The sequence below is a fragment of the Penicillium hordei genome, assembly GCF_028827395.1.
Source record: "Penicillium hordei strain IBT 12815 chromosome Unknown utg000006l_segment0_segment0, whole genome shotgun sequence".
NCBI classification, from domain to species: domain Eukaryota; kingdom Fungi; phylum Ascomycota; class Eurotiomycetes; order Eurotiales; family Aspergillaceae; genus Penicillium; species Penicillium hordei.
This window is the reverse complement of record NW_026623147.1, coordinates 4,411,310-4,435,902: the sequence shown is the minus strand read 5'-3', so window position 1 is coordinate 4,435,902 and position 24,593 is coordinate 4,411,310. Positions and strand designations below refer to the sequence as shown.

The 24,593-nt window shown below is 50.5% G+C and overlaps 9 protein-coding genes across 9 annotated transcripts; 4 read left to right on the top strand and 5 right to left on the bottom strand.

Moving 5' to 3' along the window:
• Positions 1-4,518: 4,518 nt before the first annotated feature.
• On the top strand, positions 4,519-5,892 carry N7537_012277 (beta-ketoacyl reductase; the record flags this gene model as incomplete). The annotated part of the gene is made up of 4 exons (XM_056903331.1): positions 4,519-4,611; positions 4,661-4,987; positions 5,050-5,483; positions 5,559-5,892. 4 exons carry the CDS (start codon positions 4,519-4,521, stop codon positions 5,890-5,892), a joined length of 1,188 nt encoding a protein of 395 aa, XP_056748618.1.
• Positions 5,893-6,548: 656 nt separating this feature from the next.
• N7537_012276 (MARVEL domain-containing protein) lies at positions 6,549-7,097 on the bottom strand (the record flags this gene model as incomplete). The annotated part of the gene is made up of 1 exon (XM_056903330.1): positions 6,549-7,097. One exon carries the CDS (start codon positions 7,095-7,097, stop codon positions 6,549-6,551), a length of 549 nt encoding a protein of 182 aa, XP_056748617.1.
• Positions 7,098-7,697: 600 nt separating this feature from the next.
• Positions 7,698-9,802, top strand: N7537_012275 (AMP dependent ligase/synthetase; the record flags this gene model as incomplete). The annotated part of the gene is made up of 7 exons (XM_056903329.1): positions 7,698-7,976; positions 8,031-8,271; positions 8,334-8,395; positions 8,508-8,763; positions 8,808-8,981; positions 9,029-9,378; positions 9,464-9,802. The coding sequence occupies 7 exons, from the start codon at positions 7,698-7,700 to the stop codon at positions 9,800-9,802; spliced, it is 1,701 nt and encodes a 566-aa protein (XP_056748616.1).
• A 306-nt stretch (positions 9,803-10,108) lies between these two features.
• N7537_012274 (glycosyltransferase) lies at positions 10,109-13,395 on the bottom strand (the record flags this gene model as incomplete). The annotated part of the gene is made up of 2 exons (XM_056903328.1): positions 10,109-10,600; positions 10,645-13,395. The coding sequence occupies 2 exons, from the start codon at positions 13,393-13,395 to the stop codon at positions 10,109-10,111; spliced, it is 3,243 nt and encodes a 1,080-aa protein (XP_056748615.1).
• A 2,111-nt stretch (positions 13,396-15,506) lies between these two features.
• Positions 15,507-17,086, bottom strand: N7537_012273 (uncharacterized protein; the record flags this gene model as incomplete). The annotated part of the gene is made up of 5 exons (XM_056903327.1): positions 15,507-15,799; positions 15,864-15,951; positions 16,194-16,276; positions 16,391-16,529; positions 16,583-17,086. 5 exons carry the CDS (start codon positions 17,084-17,086, stop codon positions 15,507-15,509), a joined length of 1,107 nt encoding a protein of 368 aa, XP_056748614.1.
• Positions 17,087-20,348: 3,262 nt separating this feature from the next.
• On the top strand, positions 20,349-21,424 carry N7537_012272 (uncharacterized protein; the record flags this gene model as incomplete). The annotated part of the gene is made up of 2 exons (XM_056903326.1): positions 20,349-21,229; positions 21,313-21,424. 2 exons carry the CDS (start codon positions 20,349-20,351, stop codon positions 21,422-21,424), a joined length of 993 nt encoding a protein of 330 aa, XP_056748613.1.
• Positions 21,425-21,887: 463 nt separating this feature from the next.
• N7537_012271 (Nonribosomal peptide synthetase 7) lies at positions 21,888-22,832 on the bottom strand (the record flags this gene model as incomplete). Its single annotated transcript, XM_056903325.1, has 4 exons — positions 21,888-22,166; positions 22,227-22,538; positions 22,614-22,727; positions 22,773-22,832. The coding sequence occupies 4 exons, from the start codon at positions 22,830-22,832 to the stop codon at positions 21,888-21,890; spliced, it is 765 nt and encodes a 254-aa protein (XP_056748612.1).
• A 21-nt stretch (positions 22,833-22,853) lies between these two features.
• Positions 22,854-23,485, bottom strand: N7537_012270 (Acyl transferase/acyl hydrolase/lysophospholipase; the record flags this gene model as incomplete). The annotated part of the gene is given in 3 exon segments (XM_056903324.1): positions 22,854-23,132; positions 23,146-23,360; positions 23,401-23,485. 3 exon segments carry the CDS (start codon positions 23,483-23,485, stop codon positions 22,854-22,856), a joined length of 579 nt encoding a protein of 192 aa, XP_056748611.1.
• Positions 23,486-23,866: 381 nt separating this feature from the next.
• N7537_012269 (uncharacterized protein) lies at positions 23,867-24,217 on the top strand (the record flags this gene model as incomplete). The annotated part of the gene is made up of 1 exon (XM_056903323.1): positions 23,867-24,217. One exon carries the CDS (start codon positions 23,867-23,869, stop codon positions 24,215-24,217), a length of 351 nt encoding a protein of 116 aa, XP_056748610.1.
• Between the last annotated feature and the right edge of the window lie 376 nt (positions 24,218-24,593).

Sequence of the window (24,593 nt, the reverse complement as noted above, 5' to 3'; positions counted from 1 at the left end):
CGTTAGACGAGTATTAGGTCCGGAATATCCTAATTAAGGTCGGAGATAACTTATTAGAGGTTAGCGGCGTATTCCTAAATAGACTAACTACCCTACTTAAGCGTTTTATAGCGCTTATAGAGTTTCTCGGTAGATAGATATTCTACGAATTCCTATTCGAGCTATTCTTTAAAGGTAGCCTACGTAGAGAAATTATCAGTCCCGAGTAGGTTATAGTACTTCTCGCGCTACTCTAGTCGTTACCGCGCGGTTCTCACTAGTTTACCCGAGGTATAGAGTATCTTTACCTCGTTAGGGGAGTCGTACCTAGTAAGTCTTACTAGCTCCGAGAAGTACCGGTCGTAGTCGCGCGTCTATTTATAGGCGGCGTTATAGAGGATAGCGCTATCGTAATTAGCGATTACTCGGAGGTCGTTAAAGAACCTCCTACGGGTATCCTTATCTATAGCCTAGAAGCTACCGGTTACTATTACTAGGGGCCGTTTATAGATATTCGCGGACGTTTATTCTCCCCTAAGAGACGTATTAGGTCCCTAGGGCGTTGTTTTAATAGCTACGAGGGCCGTTATAAGTCACGCGGACTTAGCCTATTCCGCCCAGAGGGACTAGACCCGATTCGCGGCCTATTCGACTAGGGGGTTAACCTATTAATAGTCTATACTAGAGTATATATAGAGGAAGATGTTTCGTTCTTCTATATCTAGTAGGTCGAGGGCCGTATTAACCTCTACTAGAAGATTAGTCCGGAATTAGGCCTTAGTAGTTCCTTAGGGGGTCTATTCAGATATAGTTAGTTTCGCGCGAGTTAGTTTCTTTCTTAGAGGAAGTAATATTACGTCTTTTTATTCCTCTTATTAGGTCAGGAGGCTATTAATATTTTATAACAGCGTCTAGATACGGATCTTACTAGGTATTTGGCCGATATTAGCGTCTTTACGGCCTCGATCTCTCCCGCGCGGGTACGCGCGGTTTTTTTCACTTCCCGCGTTTTGCCGTATATAGGCCCGCTTCGTATCTCGGAGGGGTAGGTTATCTCCCTATCTCCGTTTTTCTCCGTCTTTCCGGGACAAACGTCCCCGGGGCCGGCCGTAGAGGTATAGTAAGTGCGAAAGGTAGCTAGTAAGGGAGAAGGAGAGGGAGAGAGAGATGGTTATAAAGACTTCTTTTATACCTAGCCTTAGAGGTCCGCTGGATCGTTGTCGGGATGGTACGAGAGGGGGTTGGAACCGTCCTTACTACGTTCGGGCATGGACGGTGCCGTCCCGTACCTCCCTAGGCTTATCGTAGAAGATAGCCTATACCGACATGCTACCAGATGTGATTTCGAAAGGATCGTATGCTTTCTATTACTTGGGGTTTCTAACTACTAAATACTACTATCTACGGAGTACTATAGTACCCATAGACGTAGAAACGGTCCGGTGCGGGCCCGTAGGGTCCCGCATAGGGACCAATAGTGCTATATACATAGGAAATGGGCTTCTGGGATCTCACTATTAAGATCCGCGTAGGTTTCGAGATCGTTCTAGGTAGTAATCGGAAGGTAAAGCCGAGTTCTAGTTCCTACTATAGGAAAAGACGGAGGTATAAGAGTTACTCCGTCTCGCTATCGTTTCCCTATAGGGCTAACTATACTATTATAGTTATTTAGCCCTTAGTAGGGTTTAGGTATTTATTAGAGTAGTGTTTTTCGCTCCTATAATTAAAGTATTAGTTACGTTTCCTATTATCTCTAATAGGGTTTAGGCGCCTATCCGATAGTATATCCTTATCTTCCTTAGATTTTAGTTTTCCTATAAATTAGGGCTTCTAAGAATTTCGATCGGAGTTTCTTTTCTATAGCGTATTCTCGATAGTTTCAGTACGTTTTCGTTTACGATTCGACTCTAATTTCTTAAGGTCCTAGAAGTAATACGCGATATTAATTATATCTTCCTAGGTTTTAGGGAGTTTAATAATATAGCGGCGGATTTTGTCTTAGAGGTTATATAAGAGTTTTATAAAGAAGGAAAGAGCCCTCTCTTTTTCTACTATCCTTAGGAAATAACGTTCTAGGGTATCGAGACGCGTATAGAATTCTTAAGGGTCCTTATCTCTCTATTAATAGGCCTTCTTAAGTTAGCCTATTACCTTAGATTCTAAGGTAGCTATATTCTTAATAAGGGTTAAGGTCTAGTCTTTAAAATAGGGCTAGTCTTCCTTAGGCCTTGACAAGTCCCGCCGATTTGGTCCCGCCTTGGCGCCAAGTAGGGGCCAAGGCGCTAGTTTCAGTGCTGCCTTGGCATTATCATGCCGATCACTTTCCTATCTAGGTAATTTTCTAGCCTAAATAGGTATGGTCGCAGCACCACAGCACCGGAACCAAAAATTGGCTGGTGCTGCGGGACTTGTCAAGGCCTAGTCTTCCTTAAGGTTTTATAGTAGAACCGGTATCTTTTCGTTAATATATTTATACTATCTCTACCTATAAGTTATATCTATATTACTAAGTACTCTAAGAATCTAGGTCTGATCGTCGTAGTAGCGCCTTAGCGCTCCCTTAAATTATTATTATAGGTCTAAGAGCTACTCTTAGCGTTATTATAAGGTATAGTTAAGGGTAAATATAGGTATACTCTTAAGTTTAATTTCTTAGTCCCTACTAGAGGTATCGTAAATATCTCGGTAGGGGCTTATCGGGGGTTCGTTTAGGGTTCGGCCTATAAGCTAAGATCTAAGAGTCTTAACCTAATCCTAGAGGTCCTTAAGTCTCTATAGCTTCTCTATAGTAGCTTAAGTCGCTATAAGATTCGTATTAAGGTCGGTAATTAGTTCGACCGGGTTAGCCCGGGAAATAGCTTTAGTAAGGGGTATTTCTCTAGTAGTTCGGGGAGGGTTCGGTATCTCCTCTATAGCGGGAGTAGAGCGAGTTCTTAGTACTATTCTCCTAGGTAATTAAAGAAGAAGAAATAGAATTATTAAAAGATACTCTATAAGTTTAGGGTAGGTACCTATTAATTAGGTAGGAGAAGGTAATAAGATAGGTAGTTCCCTAAAAGTTAAAGACTATTTCTTAAAGAGCCGTTAGGCTTCCTCTATATAGTCCAATTTATATATAGTCTCCCTATATTAATAGCGGGAGGAAATATAATACGTAGAGCGGGGTCTCGTTCCCGCGGGGAACCCTTCTCGGAAGGGGAGGGAAACATAGGCGATCCCCCTCCGGAGAGGTCAAACCTCCTATAGGCCTGAGGCACCAATCTGGGAATGGCCTCACGTCTGATTATATCATAACATCTAGCTAGTACGTACTCGGCTTAATATATAACTACGTACGAACCATCCGGTTATAAAACCAGCTAACGAACATCACTATTAGGTAGATCCCTATATACGTTAGTATAGACGGTAATAAATATACCGATAGAGAAGCAAAGAGTACAGCGCTTCTTAGTATAGGGATAGGAGTTACGACCGGGATCAGCGAATCAGGGAAACCGATAATCCGTCTCGCTATAGCTGCTAAGAGAGTAGTACGCTAACGAATCAGAGAGCGGTAGGAAAAGCAGTAGGAACGGGAGACAACCTCTGTACCTACAAAGCGCTTAGTATAGGCGCCGAATAAGAAGACGCTTCGGCTATACGAGGGATTATCGAAACTATAATATACAATTTTGATTCAAATACGCATAATATAGATCGGCCTTCGACACTTCTTATTCAAGATCAAGGCAGCCGAGACTAACCGGTACAACTATGACGAGGGCTCATAGACACTAAAGCACATCCTAATGTAGTGTCTACTATATGTCATCTAGCGGTCGAAACTATGGGAACAGCTAGATAAGATTGGGGTTAGATTCACAGAGATAGACTATAATAAGATCATATCTAACCCGTAGGCCATCCGCTACGTGGTCAACTTTATGTACCGGATAGGTCTCCTCCAGCAGTTCCAATATATGACACCCGAGGACGACGACGACGAACCGATAGGCCTTGCGGCAATGGACCTAGGTGTGGAAGACGATGGGTATTAGCTAATGACGACAAATGATGCTGTGAAACGAGAACTCAGTCAAAGTCGTCAAACATGCCAATCAACTGGCCAGGACAACGTTACCATCAATTGAAACTGAGGCAGGGGAGGGTTTACAGAGAGAGAAGTAAGAAAGAAGTGAGAGAGAAGTGAGAGATGGAAGGTGGAAGGTGCACTCCACAACTATCATTATATGTTAATTTCTTATGTATGGGTTGGGATGGGTTTGGATTTATAGGGCTACGGGTTACAGGAATGGGCTAATTCCGCACTCTTTACGATCAGTATCTGTATACTCTATGGGATGCACTATGTGGTTCCAGCTCGGCGTTTGGCTTCGAGTTCTTGCTTCAGTTGGATGAAGCGCCTGCATAGTCATACGCAACTAGTTAGACTGCAACAGGTTAATTGAACTTTGATTGATTGATTGATTGATCAACGTCGTGGTGGACTTGGTGCAGACGATCAACCAAGACAAATTCCATGTTCATCAGCTCAAGATGGGCGAGATTGAGTCTGCCTTCCGCATGATTTCAGCCGGCAGGCACATGGGGAAAGTGATCCTGACGGCGGATCCAGACGAGATGGTTGCGGTACGTAAACTGATTACGCAAGTATAATTATACATACTGACGCTCGCAGGCACTTCCTGAGACCCCGGTCCTTCCGGAGTTGCTGCCCTCCGCCACGTACATCCTGGCCGGTGGATTTGGAGGGCTGGGGGTGTATCTCATCCGATGGCTTGCCTCGAGAGGCGCACGCACGATTGTCAACTTGTCGCGATCGGGAGCCAAAACTTCCGCTGCGAAGGCATGTATCGCGGAAATGCACAGCCAGGGCGTCAAAGTTCTTTCAAAGGCTTATGACATTGCTTCTAAAGAGGCCGTGGAAGCTGTGGTCAGAGATCTCCAGGCTGTCGATGGGGTAGGCCACATTCGAGGTGTCATCAACGCCGCGATGGCGCTCGAGGTCAGTACTTATACTTATACCGCTTATACTTAGACCGAAAAGCAGGTGACTGACCGAAACAGGATGTATTGTTTGATCAGATGGAACATTGGCAATGGGAGGCGTCGTTGGCCCCTAAGGTTGCTGGAACCCGCAACATGCACGAGGTCCTGCCAACTGATATGGACTTTTTCGTGGTCCTTTCGTCCGTCGCCGGAGTCATCGGTCACCCGGCCCAAGTGAATTACACGGCTGCATGTGCTTTCCAAGACGCCTTCATGCACTATCGACGAAGCCGCGGCCAGCCCGGGTTTGCGATCGATGTCGGAGTCGTGGGCGACGCTGACTTCGTCAGTGAGTCCCCAGCCGTGTTCGCCAATATGAAACGCCAGGGCTTTCCCTTCATCTCCGTCGCCGAGCTCCTCGCGACGCTCGACTACGTCCTGACTGCCCGTGGACTGGAGTGTCAAGCGGCCCTGGGCCTGGTCCCCGACGCTGGCGTCAAGAAACCGGACTGGTTCGAGTAGCGGCACGTTTCACGCCTGGTCTAGGACTCTGCTCGCTTCGCGGGTGTAGAGCTGGACGATAACAGCGGCAGTGGCTCAGACCACATCGAAAAGATCGGGCATGCCAACACTGTAGAAGAGGCAGTCGAGGCCGTCGGAGCCGCGGTGCTGGACGAGCTGAGCAAGTTGATTATCATGCCGGTGGACCGGATCCTGCTTCACCGGACGCTCGACTCGTACGGGGTCGACTCGTTGGTGGTGGTTGAACTTCGCAACTGGGTCGTGGCGATGCTGGCTGCTGACATCTCGATTCTCGTCATTCGTGAGTCTAGGGGCATTGATAATCCGATCCAGTTGGTCGCGAGTAAATCGAGATTGGTCCCAGTCAAGCTCCAAGAAGCCGTGTCGAAGCTAGGTTGAAACACCATAACTATGGATAAAGTTTATATAGTATTTTGCTTGTGTTTCACGGTACTAGTAGTTTGGACTTACTTTCAGATGTATATTTGTTTCCTATACTGAGTTCGTTTATCAGTAATCGCCTGCTTTTCCTCTTTTCTTTCGTCAAGTGTCCCTAAGTATGTCTGCAAATTTTTATTGACATTCCAAGCACACAGTAGCTGCGGAATTTAAAGGTAGGGAGGGTGTGGGCTGCGAGTTTCATTGATGAGTGTCTCTATTTTAACAATGAGTATGAAATAAGTAATCTTGTCATATCTCGTTACGCACGACGCAAAAACTACAGAGAATAACGCTGGTAGATTATAGCAACCATGACACATAAATCAGCATTTCCGAAGCCTACCTATGCTCAATGCGACCCCTGAGCTGTGTCGTAATTATTATCTGTCTTCTTGACTAGAATCACCCGAATAAAACCGATCCGACAGTCCTCCTGAAATAACCTAAAATATCTGTAACGACCGTCAAGGCAGGCACCTGTTGGTGTTTGGCGCGTGACCCAGAAAAGTAAATATTGTGACTGCCTGGCCCAGCCGAATATGACATATTAGCAGAAGCATCAACAACTACAATTAAGTCTTCTCAACTCCGTGGCGCATCCCTGGTTCTGATATTCATGAGGAACTGACCCGTTTCGGGTTATTGAACAAGGACGTGAGAGCCGGGATTGCGGTAATCATGAACAGCAGCCATTCGAACGCACCAAAAGCCGTCGCCACCTTGAGCTCCGCGCACGAAATTTGTCCGGACGAGCAGGCATCGGTCGTCGAAACGTTGACAGCCACGGCAATGAAGCCGGCGAGCCACGAGAGGACAGCCACGGCCTCGGCGAGGATACTAACGTATCTAATCGTCGGGCGACTTGCGAGGCCGGGCTCGACGAAGTGCCAGACGACGACCAGGACCGTCCAGACGGCACAGAACATCAAGAAACTCCATGCAGCAGGGACACCGACATGAAGGGTGGCGTCACCGTCAAAGACGGGCGAGTCAACGTGGTCATCGTGTCCATGAAACACGTGAATCGCTATCGGGGTCAGTACTCGTAAGGCTTTAAGGGTGAGTTCGCGGTACGTACCGTAGGCGTCTGTTCCAATGACGATGGGGGCAAAGAGCAGCTGCAGCCCTCGCACGATGTAGTCGAGGCCGTTGTTCTCGGCCATATCTGATGTATAGGGATCAAGTTGTGTGGTAGGGAAATGGTAGGCAGGTAATAACGAAGTGAGGAGAAAAGAAAGGGAAAACAAAATAAGCAACAGAATCGCCCATCCCAAAAAGACCCGTAAATAATGGAAACAAAGAAAAGGTGAGTTATCCACAACCTGTGGACATGGCTGGTGCCTAGCGCCATATATTCCCAGTTGTATTTTTACTTTTACTCCATTTTGAGATGCGTCGCCAAGCGGTCAAAAGAACATGATCGTCCACGCCATGGCTATAAGAATAAAACACTAGTGTAAGTCTCCTACAGGGAACGGGAGCGATTGGATCTCATCGGTTTCACTAAGACAGGGATTATATCGACTTATGTGGCCTTGCCCTGTAAATAATAAATGGAAATTTCGGAAAGCGGAATAGTCTATGAACATAATTATGAATGTAACTGGTCAATTTCAATCCACGGCGAATTACGCTGGACCTATATTACTACTCCGTAGTACATACAACCATTGCAAAGCAGATAACCCTCATGCCCTATATAGCGAGCGCCTCCAAAGATCCGCCTAGGCAACCTTCATGTTTGCTTTTCTCTGTAGATGATCATGATCTTCACACCACCGACTTTCTTTCCTTCTTTGCCATCGGTCCCGCTCGAAGAGCCGGTCGGGGATTTATGCCTGGCAAAACATCTTGCCAGGACCATCGGATCGGACCCAGCAGACAAGCGAGCCCCCTTCATCGAGGCAACAATCGATCGGGCATGGACCCAGGACGAAATCAGTGCTCGCGTCGCTCAGGTAGCGGCCGCCTTGTGCTCGTTGTGGCAGCTTGTGCCCGGGCAAAAGTGGCATAAAATTGTCGCCATCTTGGCTTCCAACAGCGTAGGTCTCCTCGACAGCTCCTCATCGGGAAACTCCAATCTGAGTGGCCTCTAGGTCGACATTCTGATTCTTTCATGGGCTATCCACCGCATGGGCGGTGCTTGCCCCATGATGCAGCCTGCGAGTTCGGCTGAGGAAATCGCAGGCCACTTCGATCTTGTGCCGCCGTTCGCCATGTTTGCCTCACAAGAGCTACTCCCTCTAGCCCAAGAAGCCGTTCAACTGAGCTCCCTATCAGATCTGCCACTCTACAGCAGATCTGCCACTCTACAGCAGATCTGCCACTCTACAGGCTGTCCGTGCCCGGATGAGCGACCAACCTGTCCAGAATCACGACTCTTGATGACTTAATCGCAGTCGCTAAGGATCTACCTCCGGTGCAGAAGGGTGCTTTGTCTGTCAACGAAGCCACTCGACGTGTGGCGTACTACTGTACCACGAGCGGCACATCTGGTTTCTAGGTAACTAATACCATACGGCTCCACATGTCTTGTGATACTGATCAGATATCTTTTTGTTATTGCTTGGTAGCGCATCGTGGCCATCACGCACGAAAACCTCATCGCCAGCATCCTGCAGGCTTCAGAGTTTCTAGAGACAACCAGAGAAACAGGCTCCGCGATAGCTCTGGCTTGCCTGCCGTTCAGCCACATCTATGGTCTTTGGACAGCTCATCTGCTGATGTATATTGGCGACAGCGTCATCATCCATCGTGGCTTTAACTTCATGGAGATCATGGCCTCTATCGCCAAATACCGCATCAATACACTTTATTTGGTAGTTCCTAGTCCGGCTCACAGGGATATCTGGAACGCAAGCTGATGGGTGTAGGTGCCGCCGGTTATCAACGCTCTGTCGCGAAATGGATCTACGTTGGCTCTACGTTGGCTCAATTCGACTTGAGCTCCGTTCGCTTGATCGTGTCGGGAGGTGGACCTCTGAGTAAAGAAGCATTTGCCAAGATGCAAGCCGTGTGCCCCCAAGTGCGAATTCTCAGCGGCTGGGGTAGGATTCTCCTGAGAGTGTAGATTGAGCAATGATCTGACAATCAGTCAGGTCTGACCGAAACCTGCGGTGTCGGGTCCCTGTCATATATCAGCTGTCATATATCAGCGACATCTTCCCGGGCTCGAGTGGGGTCTTGCTTCCGGGCGTCCGCATCCGATTGAAAGACGATAACGGCCGTGAGATTGAGACTCTCGAGGAAATGGGCGAGATCGAGATTGCCACTCCCAGCCTCGTGCGCGGGCACATTGACTCTGCCAGCGATGCGCTTCTCCCGCCTACAGACAATGCGGACTTCTGGTGGCCAACAGGCGACGTCGGCCTCTTCCGCGCGGCCCCCAGCGGCGAGAACCATCTGTTCATTGTAGATCGTATCCGGGACATGGTCAAGGTCAAGGTGAGTGGGCGGCTCAAGACCAGGTGTGGTGTGAATCCCGCACCCTGGCCAACCTTTTATCTAGCCCTGCCAACCTTTTTTATAGGGCAACCAAGTCGCCCCTGGTCAAATCGAGGCGCATCTGATCCAACATGCCGCCGTCGCCGAGACCGCCGTCATCGGAATCCCTGACGAAGTAGCTGGTGAGCGAGTTCTGGCCTTCGTGGTCCGGGAGCCGTCGTATGCACCTGAGACAAGCGAGGCCGATCTTCGAAGGGAAATCCGGGATTACAACGACCTGGAACTGCCTGAAGTTTGCCGTCTCCAGGACCGAATCATCTTCATCGATCAGATACCGAAAAGTGCGAGCGGCAAAATGCTTAAGCGAGAACTGAGGAAGCAGCTGTCTTTGCCTGGCGTTCCCAGTCCCCTTCTCTCAACTTGATAAGTGAGAGCGTCTACGGCAGCGTAGGTATACAGGTTAGACTACAGTGCTTTCTTCAGCGACGTTATCTGGCCTCAATAGCGTTAGAAGACAAGTCGAAGCCAAAACTTCGATATTTAGTCAAGTATAGTATGCAACTCTCCGCTGGATCTGCTCCCTTAATAGTTCCCTCAGCACGTCATCTCTCAAAACCATATATGTATACGATTATGATATTACAAAGATGACCAGTAGGGAAAAAAAGAGAGGCCAGGTCATGTTAAGCTTGAGTTAGTTCAGGTCATTTGTTTATATAAAAAGAATCTATCAGTACCGATGTTCGTGTTCTTCTTGCATGCTTAACTTCAACGCTTTCTGCAAGTCCTCATCGTTCTCATCGTCCTCATCCTCTATCGCTGTTTCACGACCCTTACCTTTGTGTTGGTGTTGCACTTCCAACAGACTCTGCTTCTTGATGTACTCTATCACAACCTCTTCTTCCGTCTTCTCCTGAGGCGTTTTCTCGTCACGCAGACCCCGATCTGTCTGGTGAACATGCCGTGGGGACTGGAGTCTAGACACGAGTTCCATGTCGTCGTCATCATGTGCTGCGTCTCCGTTCGACGTGGCTTCAGCCGCATCCCACGATCTTGTGTTGGTAGAACACAGAGATGACTGTGAAACACCACCCATGTCGAACGTGGTTCTGGTGGGATCTTGGGTCCAAGCATCTGCACTGCTGCCCGAGTTCGTCTGTTGGTATACTTCCTGGGCTTCTCGCGTTACCTCGTTAGGGATCTCCTTTTCCTTTTCTTTTTCCTTTTTTTCAGATCCTTCTGGATCAGCTTCCACCGAGCGATGACGTCTTGCTTTTCCGCTTCGGAGCCCCGCAGCCACTCCTCATAACCCTGAGTTGCCCTAGATGAGATGATATAGCTCTGCACATCACTGCCGAACAACTTCTGCACCTCTTTGTTGACCCCCTGCATCGTATGCCCCAGGATACCGAAAAACGCCGCGCCTGGCTTGGCGATAAATCCCCCGAGTCCTTTGCCAATTCCTTTCGCAAAGCCGCTGGCACCCCCTTTCCGGGCGCCTCTCCAGGGCTGGGTGACCAGGCCAGTGACGCCATCGTACCAGCCATAGCCAAACTCTCTTCCTACTGCCTTGACGCCTGACTTGAAATCGCTAACCTTTTCTTGAGGGCGTACGGTATCGTCTCCCCAAAGCCTAGGCATGTTGTGAAAGCCTCTCGTCCAATTCACTGAAATATCCACGGGTCCTTGCACAACCGCCCTGGCGAAACGCCCGGCGCCTTTGCTCACATGCACGCCAGTCGGACGGAGGATGTCGGGTTGTTTGCCGGCGTCAGATTCAGTCCGACTGCGGGATGGACCTCGGCCAGGATAATCTTGTCTGGGCACGTTCGAAGGTCGAGTTGACCGACCAGAGAGGCTGGAAGGGTTCCGAGCAAGAGTGGGAGAAGAGTCCTCACTGACAAAGCTCTGCCTGGTACTTCGTCTAGATGAAATCGACGAATCCGATCTTTCCACGACAGGCCAGACCTCACTCCTGCTCGCGGTCGTCGTCGTCGATGCCGATGCCAACGCCGATGCCGATGCCGATGCTTGGGACTGCTGTCGGCTCCGCGCAGCCGGCATCTGTAAAGCTCTCCACGTCTCCGAAGGAACACTAGCTAGCCCCATTGTCATGCCGCTGAAAGCCCTCACAAATGCTGTAAAACCACCGGAGATCGGATCCCAGGGACCCTCGTCGGTGTAATGCTCTTGTGGTCTGAAGAGCTTCAAGTCATCGAGATCCAACAGCTCTGCATTCGCCAAAGTACAGGCAGCAAAAGCACTCAACCTGACCTTGGTGCGCCTGACCCGCCACGCAGCAGGTCGGGATGGTGCGAGAGTGCAGCGGAGCCGGTCAGGGTTGAGGAATTCATGGAACGACTGAGCACCAGTGTCGCTGCCTCGCTCTGCCGCGATCTTGCTTGCGAGTTTTCTGGCGCGCTCCAGGCATCTGGGGGTTAGACAGGCGTTGATGGCCTCGGCTAGGTTGTCTGCCGTGAGTTGTTTGTGGGGGATCGGATCGGGGCCGGCGCCTGCTCGCGCGATCATGGCGCCCCAGAAAGGCTGGTCTCCAAAGAAGGGAACGACCACAGTCGGCCGGCCTGCGGCGATGCCTGCCGCCGTGGTTCCGGCACCACCATGGTGCACGACGCACGAGACATGGTGGAAGAGCCAGTCGTGCGGTACGTTATCGAGCATGAAGACGCCGTCGGGGATACGCAGCTGATCGGCGCCCATACCTCCCCAGCCTTTTGAAAGGAGCACACGTTGGCCAGTCTTCCTCGCGGCGGCGAAAATGAGTTCCGTCAGCGTGTCGGGGTCGTCCAACACGATGCTCCCAAATCCCAAGTAGATGGGAGGTGGACCGGCGTTGAGAAATGCTTGTAAGTCAGAGGCAGGTGTGTAATCAGAGGCCATGTCGAGAAAGTAGAATCCGGAGATAGATATGTGAGAGCCCCAGTCGTTCGGTTTGGGTATCAGGGCCGGAGACCAGCAGTAGGTGTGGGGGATTCTCAGACGATGAAGCATCCCGGGGGCCCAGATGGTACTTACGGGATCCAAATCGAGACACTTTACACGAAATCGATTGATGATATCACCGAGGCCCTGCCATGAGAGTAGTTCGATTAGGGCATAGCTGATGTAATTGGTAAGTTGAGGGTCGGCATTCGAGGCTTGAACGTTGGCCAGCGGATGAGGAAAGGCCTGGGTAGGGGAATATGGCATAGTGAACATGATATGGAGCGGGATGCCGAGCTTCTCTGCGCAATGGATATGGGCAAAACTCGGGGGGTTGGCGATGATACAATCGGCAACAAAGTGGTTTGCTGAGCCAGAATCGCTTCCTGAAGAGGACTCGGAAAGGTTATCATCATCAGTTCCATCATCGGCTCTGTAACAGGACCGCCAGCAGCCCTGAATATATTCGGCAACATGTTTTCTTTGCTGGCCGACATTTCCGCTCAGCACGCCACGAAAGCCCGGCGTCAAGCCGGGATTCTTGACCATGAAGGCCATCAACCGGGTCGGGTCGCCGCCAATGCTGAAGAATTCCAGGCCGTGCTGCTGAACAAAGTCCTGGAAGGTGGGGTGAGTGGCCAGACGGACACGATGGCCGTAGACGTCTTTCAAGACCTTTCCCAAGGCAACGAAGGGTTGCACATCTCCACGAGAGCCCACGACCTGGATGACTATGTTCAAGGGCGGAGGGAGATGGGCTGACGGGTCACCTCGCAGGGAAGGAGGAATATATGGGGGAGGGAGCGGACGACTGTCTTCGACATGTGGAGGGGGGGCAATAAGCCGGGACAGTTGGCGACTGAAGTGATTGATGCGAATGGCGATACGGCCATCATCGGTGAGCTGGGCACTGGTCCCCGTGCCATTCTTTTCATCGTGAATCTCGCCATAATATTCGCCGTAGGCAGGGGGAGGCACGTCGTCCTCGGCCAGCTCTTGATCGTCGAGGCCGATGTGTGTTGAGGGCACCCGAGTGGATTGTTCCGGCGCGGTGCCCTTTGGAGGTTGCGCCACCATGATGTGAATGATGAATGAGACCAGGCAGGCTGGCTCACCTCCTTAATCACAGCTTCAGTTCTGTCTAAAGAATGACGCGGCAACTGCACTATACAGACTGAGGACCTCGGGAAATTGAAGCGAAGACGGGGGGCTAATATCAGGGGGGCTAACATCAGGATTCAGGATGGAGGCCTAGTGAATAATGGAGAAGATAGAAGGCAGCAACAATGCACGAGGCAGCTGTTTCACATATGAATCTGATCGTCAATAACTTGCTTTAAATGGTTGTGTGTTGGCTCGTGGCCCCCGCTTTAATGTACTCCAATATGTTTTTGGTTGGGCAGAGGACAGATCGATCTGATGGGGGCGGATTCGGACCGTTCCGTAAATTCAATACACACGGGTGCATCAGGGTGTCGATCTTCGCAACGTCTTGGCGTTGCGTCCCTCAAAATAATCCCCGTTAAGTAAAACATACAATCGCGTTCAACTTACCTGCGTATATTAAGTTACTAACTAATCCACTAGTAACTACTCCGTAGATCCCGTGCTAACGCTAATGTAAGTTGCTGTCCCCGAGTACTACGTAGTAGTACTAGTATTAGTATTAGGCGCCAATATTAATGTTTTTAAATAGCTAATTAGAGCGCTCTATTTGGCTGGGTTATTTACCTGCTACTGTTCGAGTAAAGCACGACAGTGGCACCCGATGGAAAATTGGGAATCGTTGTGAGTCTTCAGGATTCACGGGTTTTCTTAAGTAATGTATATTTCAGGGCTTTTTCACATCAAAAGTTTTTCACTGCCAGCATTGACAGTATATACGCCCAGTTATTGATTGGCCATTGATCAATTCATCAATGCCATGAGAGTGCCATGCCCCGGCCAACAGACACATACACACATGATCAGGTATTATTACACGCAGCTCGCAAGCTCGCTGGTCTTGATATATAGTGGTTACAGTGGTTGAGTGATTCCGCAGTTCGAGAAAATTGATAGTCCAACTATAGGTGGGACCGTCCGCTGTCGTCATTGCAAGCGATGGCAGGGAAGCGCCAGAGTCCTTATTCGCAAGAAGGTCAGATCCACCCCACCCCCCGATAACGAACCGCACCTCAATCAAACTCACTCACCACCATCCCAGTCGCATCTCCAGAAGTGTCCGGAATACGCCTCGTGGAGGGCGGCAGGGAACGGTCAAGAATTGGCTCCACTGAATTCCTACAACGCTGCTGGTAGAAGACTTCTCAGCGACTCTAATAAAGGTCTTGACTCAACATCACGACTACGATCGACGGTGGATATGAGCAAGTACTTTGACGAGTTCGTCGACGACAGTCCTGTTCACAAGGTAGGCCTACCCCAGCAACCGAGAGGGTCTCTCTGATGACCCCCCAGCAGTGTGTACGAGTCCGATGCCAGAGCTGTGGCTTCGTCCGACCCAAGAACGCCACTTGTCAGGCAGAGCATCTGAGCCAATGCAAGGACTTTCTCTCCACCACTAAAAGGGAAGAGCTGTTGACGAGTGATCAACAATATCAGAATGCAGCCATCTGGTCAATCGTTGTTCAACGGCGCCAGGTGGTTCTAGACCTAGAACACCACCACCGCTTGCTGAAGCGCCCTCGTTGGCTCAACATCTGCTGGCTCAAGCTGAAGATTTACTGACGAATGGTACTCAACATGCCTTCTTGTCGCATGCAGGTTGTGGATTGCCGACTGCGAGCGCTCTCAATCAATGGCTGACGCAGATCGGGTATATCTCACGCTCGCTGGTCTCATTCACCGGGACATTGATAGGCAAGATCCGCATCCCCGAAATCGACGACTGCGAACGCGACTCAACATTCCGGTCTCTAGACTTGCTGTGCTCTGCGGTCAATAATGTGAAGAAGGAGTTGGAGTTTCTTGAAGCGACCAAGCGCAAGTACGGACTCGAGGTCAGCTTTGACGAACCGAAACCGCCCACCAAAGGCTTCCGTCGATCTGTTCAACAGTGCATCATGTCCGTCTGCAACATTACTCGAGGGCATGGTGATGCTATGGGCTATCGAAACTGTAAGTTGCGTTCTGCTGTTTATCACCCCGAGCTGACTAGCTCGCAAGCTCTTCCACAGCTTCTTCTCCTACGCGGCTAGATTCGTTACTAAAACAGTGCCAATATCGCCACCATTGCCACCAGGAGCACCTGCAGACCCAAACGGCGTCCAGCCAAAACCAAAAGACGGCCACATCACCGCCCTCCGCGAGGCATTCATCGAAAACTGGACATAAGAAAGCTTTGGCAGCTTCGTAGGCGCCTGCAGATCCATCGTCGACGAGCTCGCCATGGTCCAGCCGCTAGGCAACGGCTGGGATGAGATGTCAGCCTGTGAACGCGTCTTCAAGCAAGCCGTCTGGCTGTGGGGTCGGATGTTCCCTGAGGTCATGGGCATGGAAGAGCAGGATGAGTTGGATGGCGGGCAGAACATTCGCGAGCGTACAGACAATGGCGCGATAGTTGGAAACGGCCCGGCTGATGTGCCTGTCGAGATCGATAATGACCATCATGCGATTGCCTCCGGTGATTTTCTATAGCATATTTAGTATAATCTTGCCGATAATCTCGTCATATTTGCAGGCGGCTGGCACTCTCATGCGGGATTTGATTGTGGATTTGAGCGAGACTGTACAGTACTTTGTTAGACCTGTCGCCGCAGCACAAAGGCGATGCCGGCGTATTATTTGGATAAGTACATTCTCATTACCCAGCTCCTGAATCTCGCATCTTGGGGTACTTAATAATATCCTTGCAGCCCTGGAGAATGACCTACTTGGCTGCCATATCCAGCCGAGAACAAACTGTACGGCACATTCACAGTGGTGGTGAAGTATTTATTCAAGTATAATTCTCGGTCTAGGATATATAGTTAGATAATATGTAGTAGTAATTTAATTATTCCCTATACAAAATTTAGTAGGTTGAAGAGCTTCACAAACACTTTATAACAATGCTATTCCCTCCTGTTACCCCGCTGTGAAGTGTCTAAATCAGTGCTGGCTGCGAGGAACTTGCCGACCAAGTCATGCATGTCGCTGTGCCCGTGTTTCGAAGCAATAGTGTTGTATCTTGTAGAGAGTGAAGTCAACAAGGTCCATGTGTTCGGGAGCTATACCTCCAGTTAGCATGGCCGAGGGCTTTCCACGGTGGGATTTGACGGACCTCAGCCTCAATATCTGCTTTGCCCCTTGCCTTGTGCTTGGGGGCTTGGTTCGGTTGCCCATGTTGAGGATCAGCCCTTGCAGCGAGGTGATCTTCCAACTCGGCAATGAGGATGTCTTCCGTGCTCTTGATGAATTGCTCTTGAAAGCTTCTCCGTTGCCAATGACACCAGCTTTCCGATGCGAGATGCAGTTCCTTCAACAGTACAGGCAGCCGCCGAATACGATTCAGCCTCTGCTCCTGCCCCAACCTCTCGTCGTCCTTCAAAGATTTTGCATAGTACGCAACAACGGCGTTGTCCAGGCTTTCAAAGCCAGCTGCAGCGACAGCCTTTAGAACATGCGACAGCCGGGCTTCCGTCGATGCGGAGGTGTCGAGCAATAGCCCGAGTCCTGCTTCATCCTGCCCGGCTGCAGGCATATCTCCAACCAACAGAATAGGCTGATTCGTCGCCGAATTCCACGACAGAATTGATGTCGGTTCTTCTTCCCGGATGTCCGTCATGGATGGGGTCGGAAAGAAATCCTTGTTGGACAGTTCTGATACCTAGTATCAGTGGGTTATATCTCAAGAGTGAGCTGCCACTTACTGACCTAAAAAGCAATCATACTCCATGCCGAGATCCTTCGTTGGTGTTGGGAATGGGAATGCAAGATCCTGACTCTCGTCCAGGGATTAGCACGAGGGCGGCCCTGTGTGGATGTTGTGACGATCCGGCCCATCGTTTCGGTTGATCGGCGCGTGTAACGCAATGTCGGCGTGCGACAGTGGTGGCAGCAAAGATTCTGGAACTGTGTCCTGTCGCTGCAGAATGAACTTCTCTATCAGTTTTCGTTGACGAGCGGGCAGATTCCGAGACCTACGAGCTCGGTGCGTCCTGAAGTAGACTCAGCCCTCGTCCGTCTTCTCTGGCGTGGCGTTCCGCTATGACATTCTTGACCATCAACCTCGCTTAACGACCTGCGTAACGAGTGGCCGCTGCGTGAGGAAGGCGCCGGCTTTGGTGACAGCAAAGACTTTGGAACTGTATACGTTGGCTGCAAGATGTCTTTCGTGAGCATCCCCCGACAAGCCAACAGAACTTGAGACTTACTAGCTCCATGTGTTCTGCGATAGACATTGACTTCGTTGATCTGACCTTCTTTTTCGTTTGTTTCCCCTGGGGCAAGTGTCTAAGATGCGCCCCTCATTTATTATGGACCTGTGGGCGGCCCATCACGTAGAGGAATCGCCACATCCGTAGAGGAATCGCCCCCTCCGGAGATAATCGGCCCTTCAGTCTAGAAATCGCCCCCATCCGTGCATGAGGCTAAGAACAAGATGGACGAGACGAATTCCGAGTCAGCACTTGCGTGATCTAATAGGTACTGACCTCCGAAGCCGTTAGGCGAACACTTGAGCCAAATCCGAATAAGAGAGGCAAAATGCCCAGTTTTGGCAACTCAGCTATAATTTCTCTACGGGCTTCACACTAGCTGGCTGGTCTGGGTCTGTGATGTTGGGGGCTTTCGACCGGCAGAGAAACCAGACTGCTTGCGACTAAAACACCGACCGGACGATTCTTTGGAATTCAGCGCCATACTCGAGGAGTGGAGGAATGGACCGTGCGGTAGCATTGCATAACATGATGGTCTTTTTCTTCATCCCTTTACAGTCATTCCTAAGGACAAGGGAGAGATGAAGCGAGGAAGCTAGGTCTCTTCACTCCAACACTAGTAGACACCTAGGCTTCGCCACGAGGTGACGACTGTCATCAGGATTCATTTTGGGGTTCTGAGCGTTGTTGAGCGGGGTTTAGGAGTGGGGGCGAGGATGAGGAGAAACAAAATTGATATGAGAAGTTGCCTAGCTGGTGATAACCTGCATGGCTAGACTACTAATAACATGCATGAGCCCTTCTACATCCCCATAGCCCTTGCCCGCCCGGATCACTTCACAAACAGCCTAACCAGCCTAGTCCCCCTACTCATCAAGAACAAAAATTCCTATAACCATCTGCATTGGGGGGTGGGCGGCATACCCCAAGCCTGGCGTGACGTTTGGGATGACTAAATCCGCCAAGTGAAACCCCACGGAGGCAGAGCTACTGGTTCAGCCACCACATTGATGTGCCTAGCCTTGCCGCCGCCATGCCGGAGCACCACACCACAAACTAATGATAGAACAGGCTACAATGATAGAGATGTAGTTACCAATGATGGATTCTATTGGTTGATAATGACTCACTAAGGGGAAAGGAGGAAGCAGGGGACGACGGAAGATAGCAATCATAGAGGTCCTGCGGCATATAGGGTTACGTGGTAGTACACGTGACCACTAGACGTAACACCCCCCTTTAGGACTAACCTCCTCCTTTCAAACGAATCTCTCTCTCTCTCTATATATAAACCCCCCTTTTTTTTTTTTACTATATAGGAAAGTGTCGAATACTAAGTCCGAATACATGGTAGAAACTAGGTAATATACCGGAAACATCATATGACATTGGGTACCAGGCATACCATACAAAAGTGCATATTATAGTTAGTCATCATTGTCCGCACAGATTGTTGAAATAGCGGGTTTTGTCATTTTAGTTAGTTAACTAGAGTCTTCAACATTGGTCATCTATACCATACATTGTTCGTACACCAGCTTTCTGTCATAATATTCTATTCTATATTTGAAATTTGAACTTTATACGATTGGTGGAAGGTCGTAATACAACGATTACAGAGTCCGCTTTGTTAGCGCCTATATGGGTTCTTATGGGGGCTCACGGCCCAACCCGTAGTGGGCTATGGGTTGGGTTGGGCTTTGGAGGTTGCCCATAGCCCACCGTGGGTTGGGCCATCGGCCTAGGGTCCGGGCCCAGTTATGGGCTTTCCGGAGGTCTAGTCAAGATACTTGAAATTCTGATCCATCGCTAGAACTCTCCTCTTCCGCAGCATGATCGCTAGCACTCACGACAAACTCTACCTCCTTCATTTCCATCTCCGAGGTTCCATAAATAATATGATGGGTATAGGGAGGCACTGCCAGTTCGCCATCACTGGAGATCCGGTGAATGACACGCCCATTGAATTGATGGTATTCCCACGCAGGAGGCAGAAGAATCTCTACTGGGAGGGGTGGGGATGTGAGGGGGGCTTTTGGCCGGTGGCGATCGGCTTAGTATAGATGCCGCGACTTGGCCTCATGATACCGTGAAATAGGAACAAGCGGTCCGGGAGCCGGGCCAGATTACGGACTGAAATGTCTCTTTCGAATCGGTGAGCTGACCCAGATCAGCTGTGAAAGTATGAGATTTGCAGGGAGTTCATTTACAAGAAGTGGAAGTATACGTGAGAGAGTAGAGAACCTCGAAATGGATAAACTACCTACTTTACATACTTGGTGTTCCGGTTTAATTTCCCAGTAAGCCCTTAAAGTGAAAACCCCAGAGATTTACATCTGGAGTGGATATCAGACGAGAAAGACCTTTCCGTAGTGTTCAGGTTGTGTTCAGGTGGTGTCCATTCGGCGAGATCATCTCGGTCTTCGTCCCTGTGAACTTCCCTTCTGGGGTTGGCGTCGGCCGAATGCTGAGTCACCCATCAAGTTGCCCAGGTGCTGAACAATCAATCAAAGAACGTACAAGGGATTGATCATACATATAGAAGGGTAGCTCGCGAAACAAAAAGTAACTTCAGTATGACTACCTTGATATCACTTCTTCTCTTCTATCGATTCTGCTCTTCACTGTGATTCTCCCGTCTCCACTGACATCCAACCTCCAACTCGAATCATGGTCAACATCCTCCAGCCGAAAATCGATCCCTTGCCTACGGGGATTGACTTGACGGGTAAAACTGTGGTCGTTACCGGTGCTAGCGCGGGAATGGGTCTGGAAACCATCAAGCAGCTACTGCGACTACGCGCCTCTACTGTGATTCTCGCCGTCCGCAATGTCGCCAAGGGTGAGTCCTGCGCAGCTTCCCTCCGCCAAGACCGTCGCATTCAAACCCACAATCCCAACCCGACAATCAAGGTCATGGCACTTGACGTCGATGATTATGAGAGCGTCCAACGTTTCACGAAGCAGCTCCGCGAAGAGATTCCGGTGGTCCATCTCCTCATTCTCAATGCGGGTATCGGTCTGCTGAAGCTAGAACGCAGCCCGAGTGGCCATGACCGAACCACTCAAGTCAATTACTACTCCAACGTTTTGTTGATCGCCGAACTCCTGCCGTATCTCGAGGCCGGTGCGGTGAAGACCGGCTCTCCTGCACGCATTAGCTGGGTTGGCAGTCGCGCGCACGAGTCCCCAAGCCTCGAGAAGAAGTCCCCTATCAAGTCCGGTGAAGGTGTGCTTGCACACATGGACAATGACGAGGCGTTTGTCCCGTTCCAACGCTATGGGGACTCGAAGTTACTTTGCGTGTTGTTCATGTACAGTCTGGCGCCACGGCTGGATCCCAAGAAAGTCATCATCAACATGATGTGTCCAGGCATGGTGAATACCAGCATGAGTGATATTCTCCCCCTGCACTTGCGCTTGATTATAAATATTGTCAAGTCATTCCGTGCCCGGCCTGTCGAGGTGGGTGTTTGGATCATCCTGCATAGTGCGTTGGTGGTAGGCCCTGAGTCTCATGGCAAGTTCTTAGGCGACAAGACCATTGCTGAGTAAGTGATCTCTTGCACCTTTTCCTACAAATTTTGTGTTTTTTTTGTTTTTTTTGCTAGTAGCTAATGTATATTCCCTGCAGTGAAACGGCGTTCATCCGGTCACCGGTGGGCCAGGAGATCCAGAAGAAACTATGGGAGGAGACAGTTGCGGAGATAGGCGCGTTGGTAGCCCTTCCTTCGGAGTTCAAATAGGCTGCTCGGAGAGTGTTCCGGACATTCCTGAGGTTGTCGATCAATTGTCTACCGGATCTAGGTGGAAGCCCTTAAGGCTTTAGTATCTAGCAAGAATCTATTTAACTATTGCAATGTTATGTATGAATGAGATGAGCGAAAATTGGTCATAACAGATGAATGGGAAATGTAGATGGCCAGGAAGTGGATGGCGGTGCCGAGGCATTCGAGAGAGAGGATACTTTGTATGATGGACTCGGTCTCGGGTTTATGCGCGGCGGTAGGGAGCGACTGGAGGTTAGCAGGATGCGTCTCGCGCCTTGACCGACTATCCAATGGGCTACGGAGAGGCCTTGACCGAGTCCGCCGGCGATTAGATATGGGGATGCTGGGAAGGATGTGAGAGTGGAGCGGGTGGAGGCGAGTAGTTGGATTTTGATAACATGAGCGTTACGCACGTAGCGCATTGCCATGGGCGGGAAGATCAGGGATCTTCGAGGTCAATCAGACTACCCCAGATCTCGGGGTGTTCGGTGCGTACAATCTGACCGAGGCCAGTGAGGGCACTGTGGGCTAGATTGGTTTTGGAGGTGAGAACGGAGAGGCACACGGTGTGTGGATTCGAGAAGGATATAATAACCTGGACTGCTGACAAGAGGCCATTGCAGGTGCTGGCAGCAGTCGAGAAGATTTGATCGGTCACTTGATGGAGGTAGACGGCCGCCAGAGATAAATGAGTTGTCAATGGCAAGTCGGAGGCATGCTAATGATGGGTGAAGGTGGAGATACGTCTGCTGTCAAGCTGTCTGTGATAGGTTTCCACTTTGGTATTGGTGGGATTGGGTGCCAGGGAGGTGATGTGGGCGAATTCCAGCGGCTCAAACAGCGCGGCGGGCGGCCAGTTGAATTGGTGCACCAGGCCAGATGTACTTTTTCGCAACAGCGATTCACCGCCGATACCGGCGAAGGCCATACCCCGAATATCCATTAGCACGGTGACACCCTCGCTGCTGATGATCACGTTGGCTGCGTCGACGGAGGATTGTGCTTTCGTGCAGTGGATGCACATCACTTGTGGAGTGGCCATCTCAACGACGACCACGCAGCGGACGGCTGTGGGTATGCGGAGTCGGGGCTCACGGTGTCAGAGGGTAGACGCGATGGAGGTTGCTGTATCCATGCCGGGCAGGCTGTCTGGATTGGCGCCTACCTTGGCCAGTATCTCGTTTTTGCTCGCCACGTAGTACGCTAACCGCCGTGACAATCCCATGGCAGAAGCACCTACAGAGGCGAGGTAGTCCATCGGAAAGCTATCCAACAGTTTCTACGGCAGTTTTTTCCCGATTTCTGCTATGTCAACATAGCTCACAGAGGGTGCTGCATCAGCTGCGCGCACAGTCGTGGTGGTATTACCCAAGACACGTGCCATCTTCATTAGTTGTTAACTCCTCTAGACAAGATGTGATAGTGATGTTGCGCGTGTTATGGCGGATCTGGATCTCGCGGGCTGGACCACCACAGGCACCTGAAGCGACACCCCATTCACGTTCCTAGGAGAGAGTGCACGTAGGGATGTGTGCAATATCATAGCAGCAGTCACGATCTCTAGCCCATAGAGTGAGTGATGGCCTGGGAAAGGCGGATTGTCTTCCTCGAGATGCGTTTGATAAAGTACCTCGTCTGTTCCCCAAAATGCGGTAGGAGTACCCAGCAGGACATTGGCGGCAGGCTTGTGGGTTGACGCTAGTTATGCCGCCGCCATCTCGCCCACAGCGCGATAGAATAGCTGGTGATGCCAAATTGTACCAGGCTCTCACTGATGAACTCGATGGCGCAGTGAGGTCAAGATGTGTGGATTTCACAGCGCAGCCGAAGCAATGCAGACGGGCCACGGCGGCCAAGATGCTCTTCCATTCCGACCGCTTACGCAACATTGCGAGTGTCACGATACTGCTCACTGATAGTTTCGACGATCGAGTGCGTGATGATGGGATGACTCGCCACCTTTACAAATGGGCGGAATCCATCGTCTACGAGTGACGCCACTGTCGACTGTAGGAGGGCCGGTCCGACCATAGTCATAGCCTAGTATTCCACATCGTGAGGTACCCTTAGCGTGGATCCAACAGCGAGGTTGAATAGAGCGCCCGATGCGGTACCTGAGGGTGGAGCTCGCCCTTCAGCGGGTCGCGGAGGGGACCTGCCAGCTTTTCCAGCAGCGGTGTACAGAAGGCACGTCAATAGCGACAGCACGCACTTCGAAACATTCTTCGCGCCACTGTTCATATATTTTGTGGATGGCGTCAATAGTGCTGGATACCACGCAGGCGGTCGGCGACACCTCAATTACGCCTGGGTGCGTGGCAATACGAGCATGGGCCTCAGCCGAACTAGGGTCATGGCACCTTCTCCTATGAACTCACGGCAAAGACATGCTCGCCGACATACTACCAGGGCTGCTTCATGCATGAGGAATGTCATCACCTGGATAACATCAGTGCGGTCTGGAAAGCCGGCGTGCAGGGTTTCAATCGCGGAGAAGCCCAACTCGGCTTGAATAATCGGTTCCAGGTTGCGCACCATTTCCCTTACCAAACTAGAGTGGAATGGTTCACGACCCATGTCTGGTCACTGTGCGCCATGGCCCGAAGCCACCCAAACCGGGCCCTTGGCCGTCTCAGTTCCAATTCGGTCGTTGATGCCCCACCGATTTGGCACATCTTTGGCGAGATCATCGAGGGTAACGATGGCGTTTGCAACGGAATAAGCGACGATGACATGACGGAAGCGATGATACGTGTGGCGCTACAATAGTGTTGAGCCGACTGTCGCCAGGGATATCCATTCATCAGTGTCGCGCAACCACTCGCTTAGGCTCCCCGCTGTTGTGGGGATTCGGTTCGCTGGTACGGACAAGAGGAGGAGAACTGGAGCTCTCCTTCCATGTGATTTTGCTGTTCAACATCTGCAGGTTAGCCTGCGGGGGCACTTGGCCATGGCGAAGGACAGGTACTTCTTCCAATTCCGCTGCGAGGGCCGAAACTATTCTCCAAGAGTTCGCGCAGGCTAAGTCCGAAATCTTCTGCCAGTATGCCACGCCATAAGCTGCGGGGCTGAGAGCGAAGGTCCGAGGACAGCTGCCACAAGACTGACTTGCAAATTATTCGGCTGATGGCGGGATACATAATAT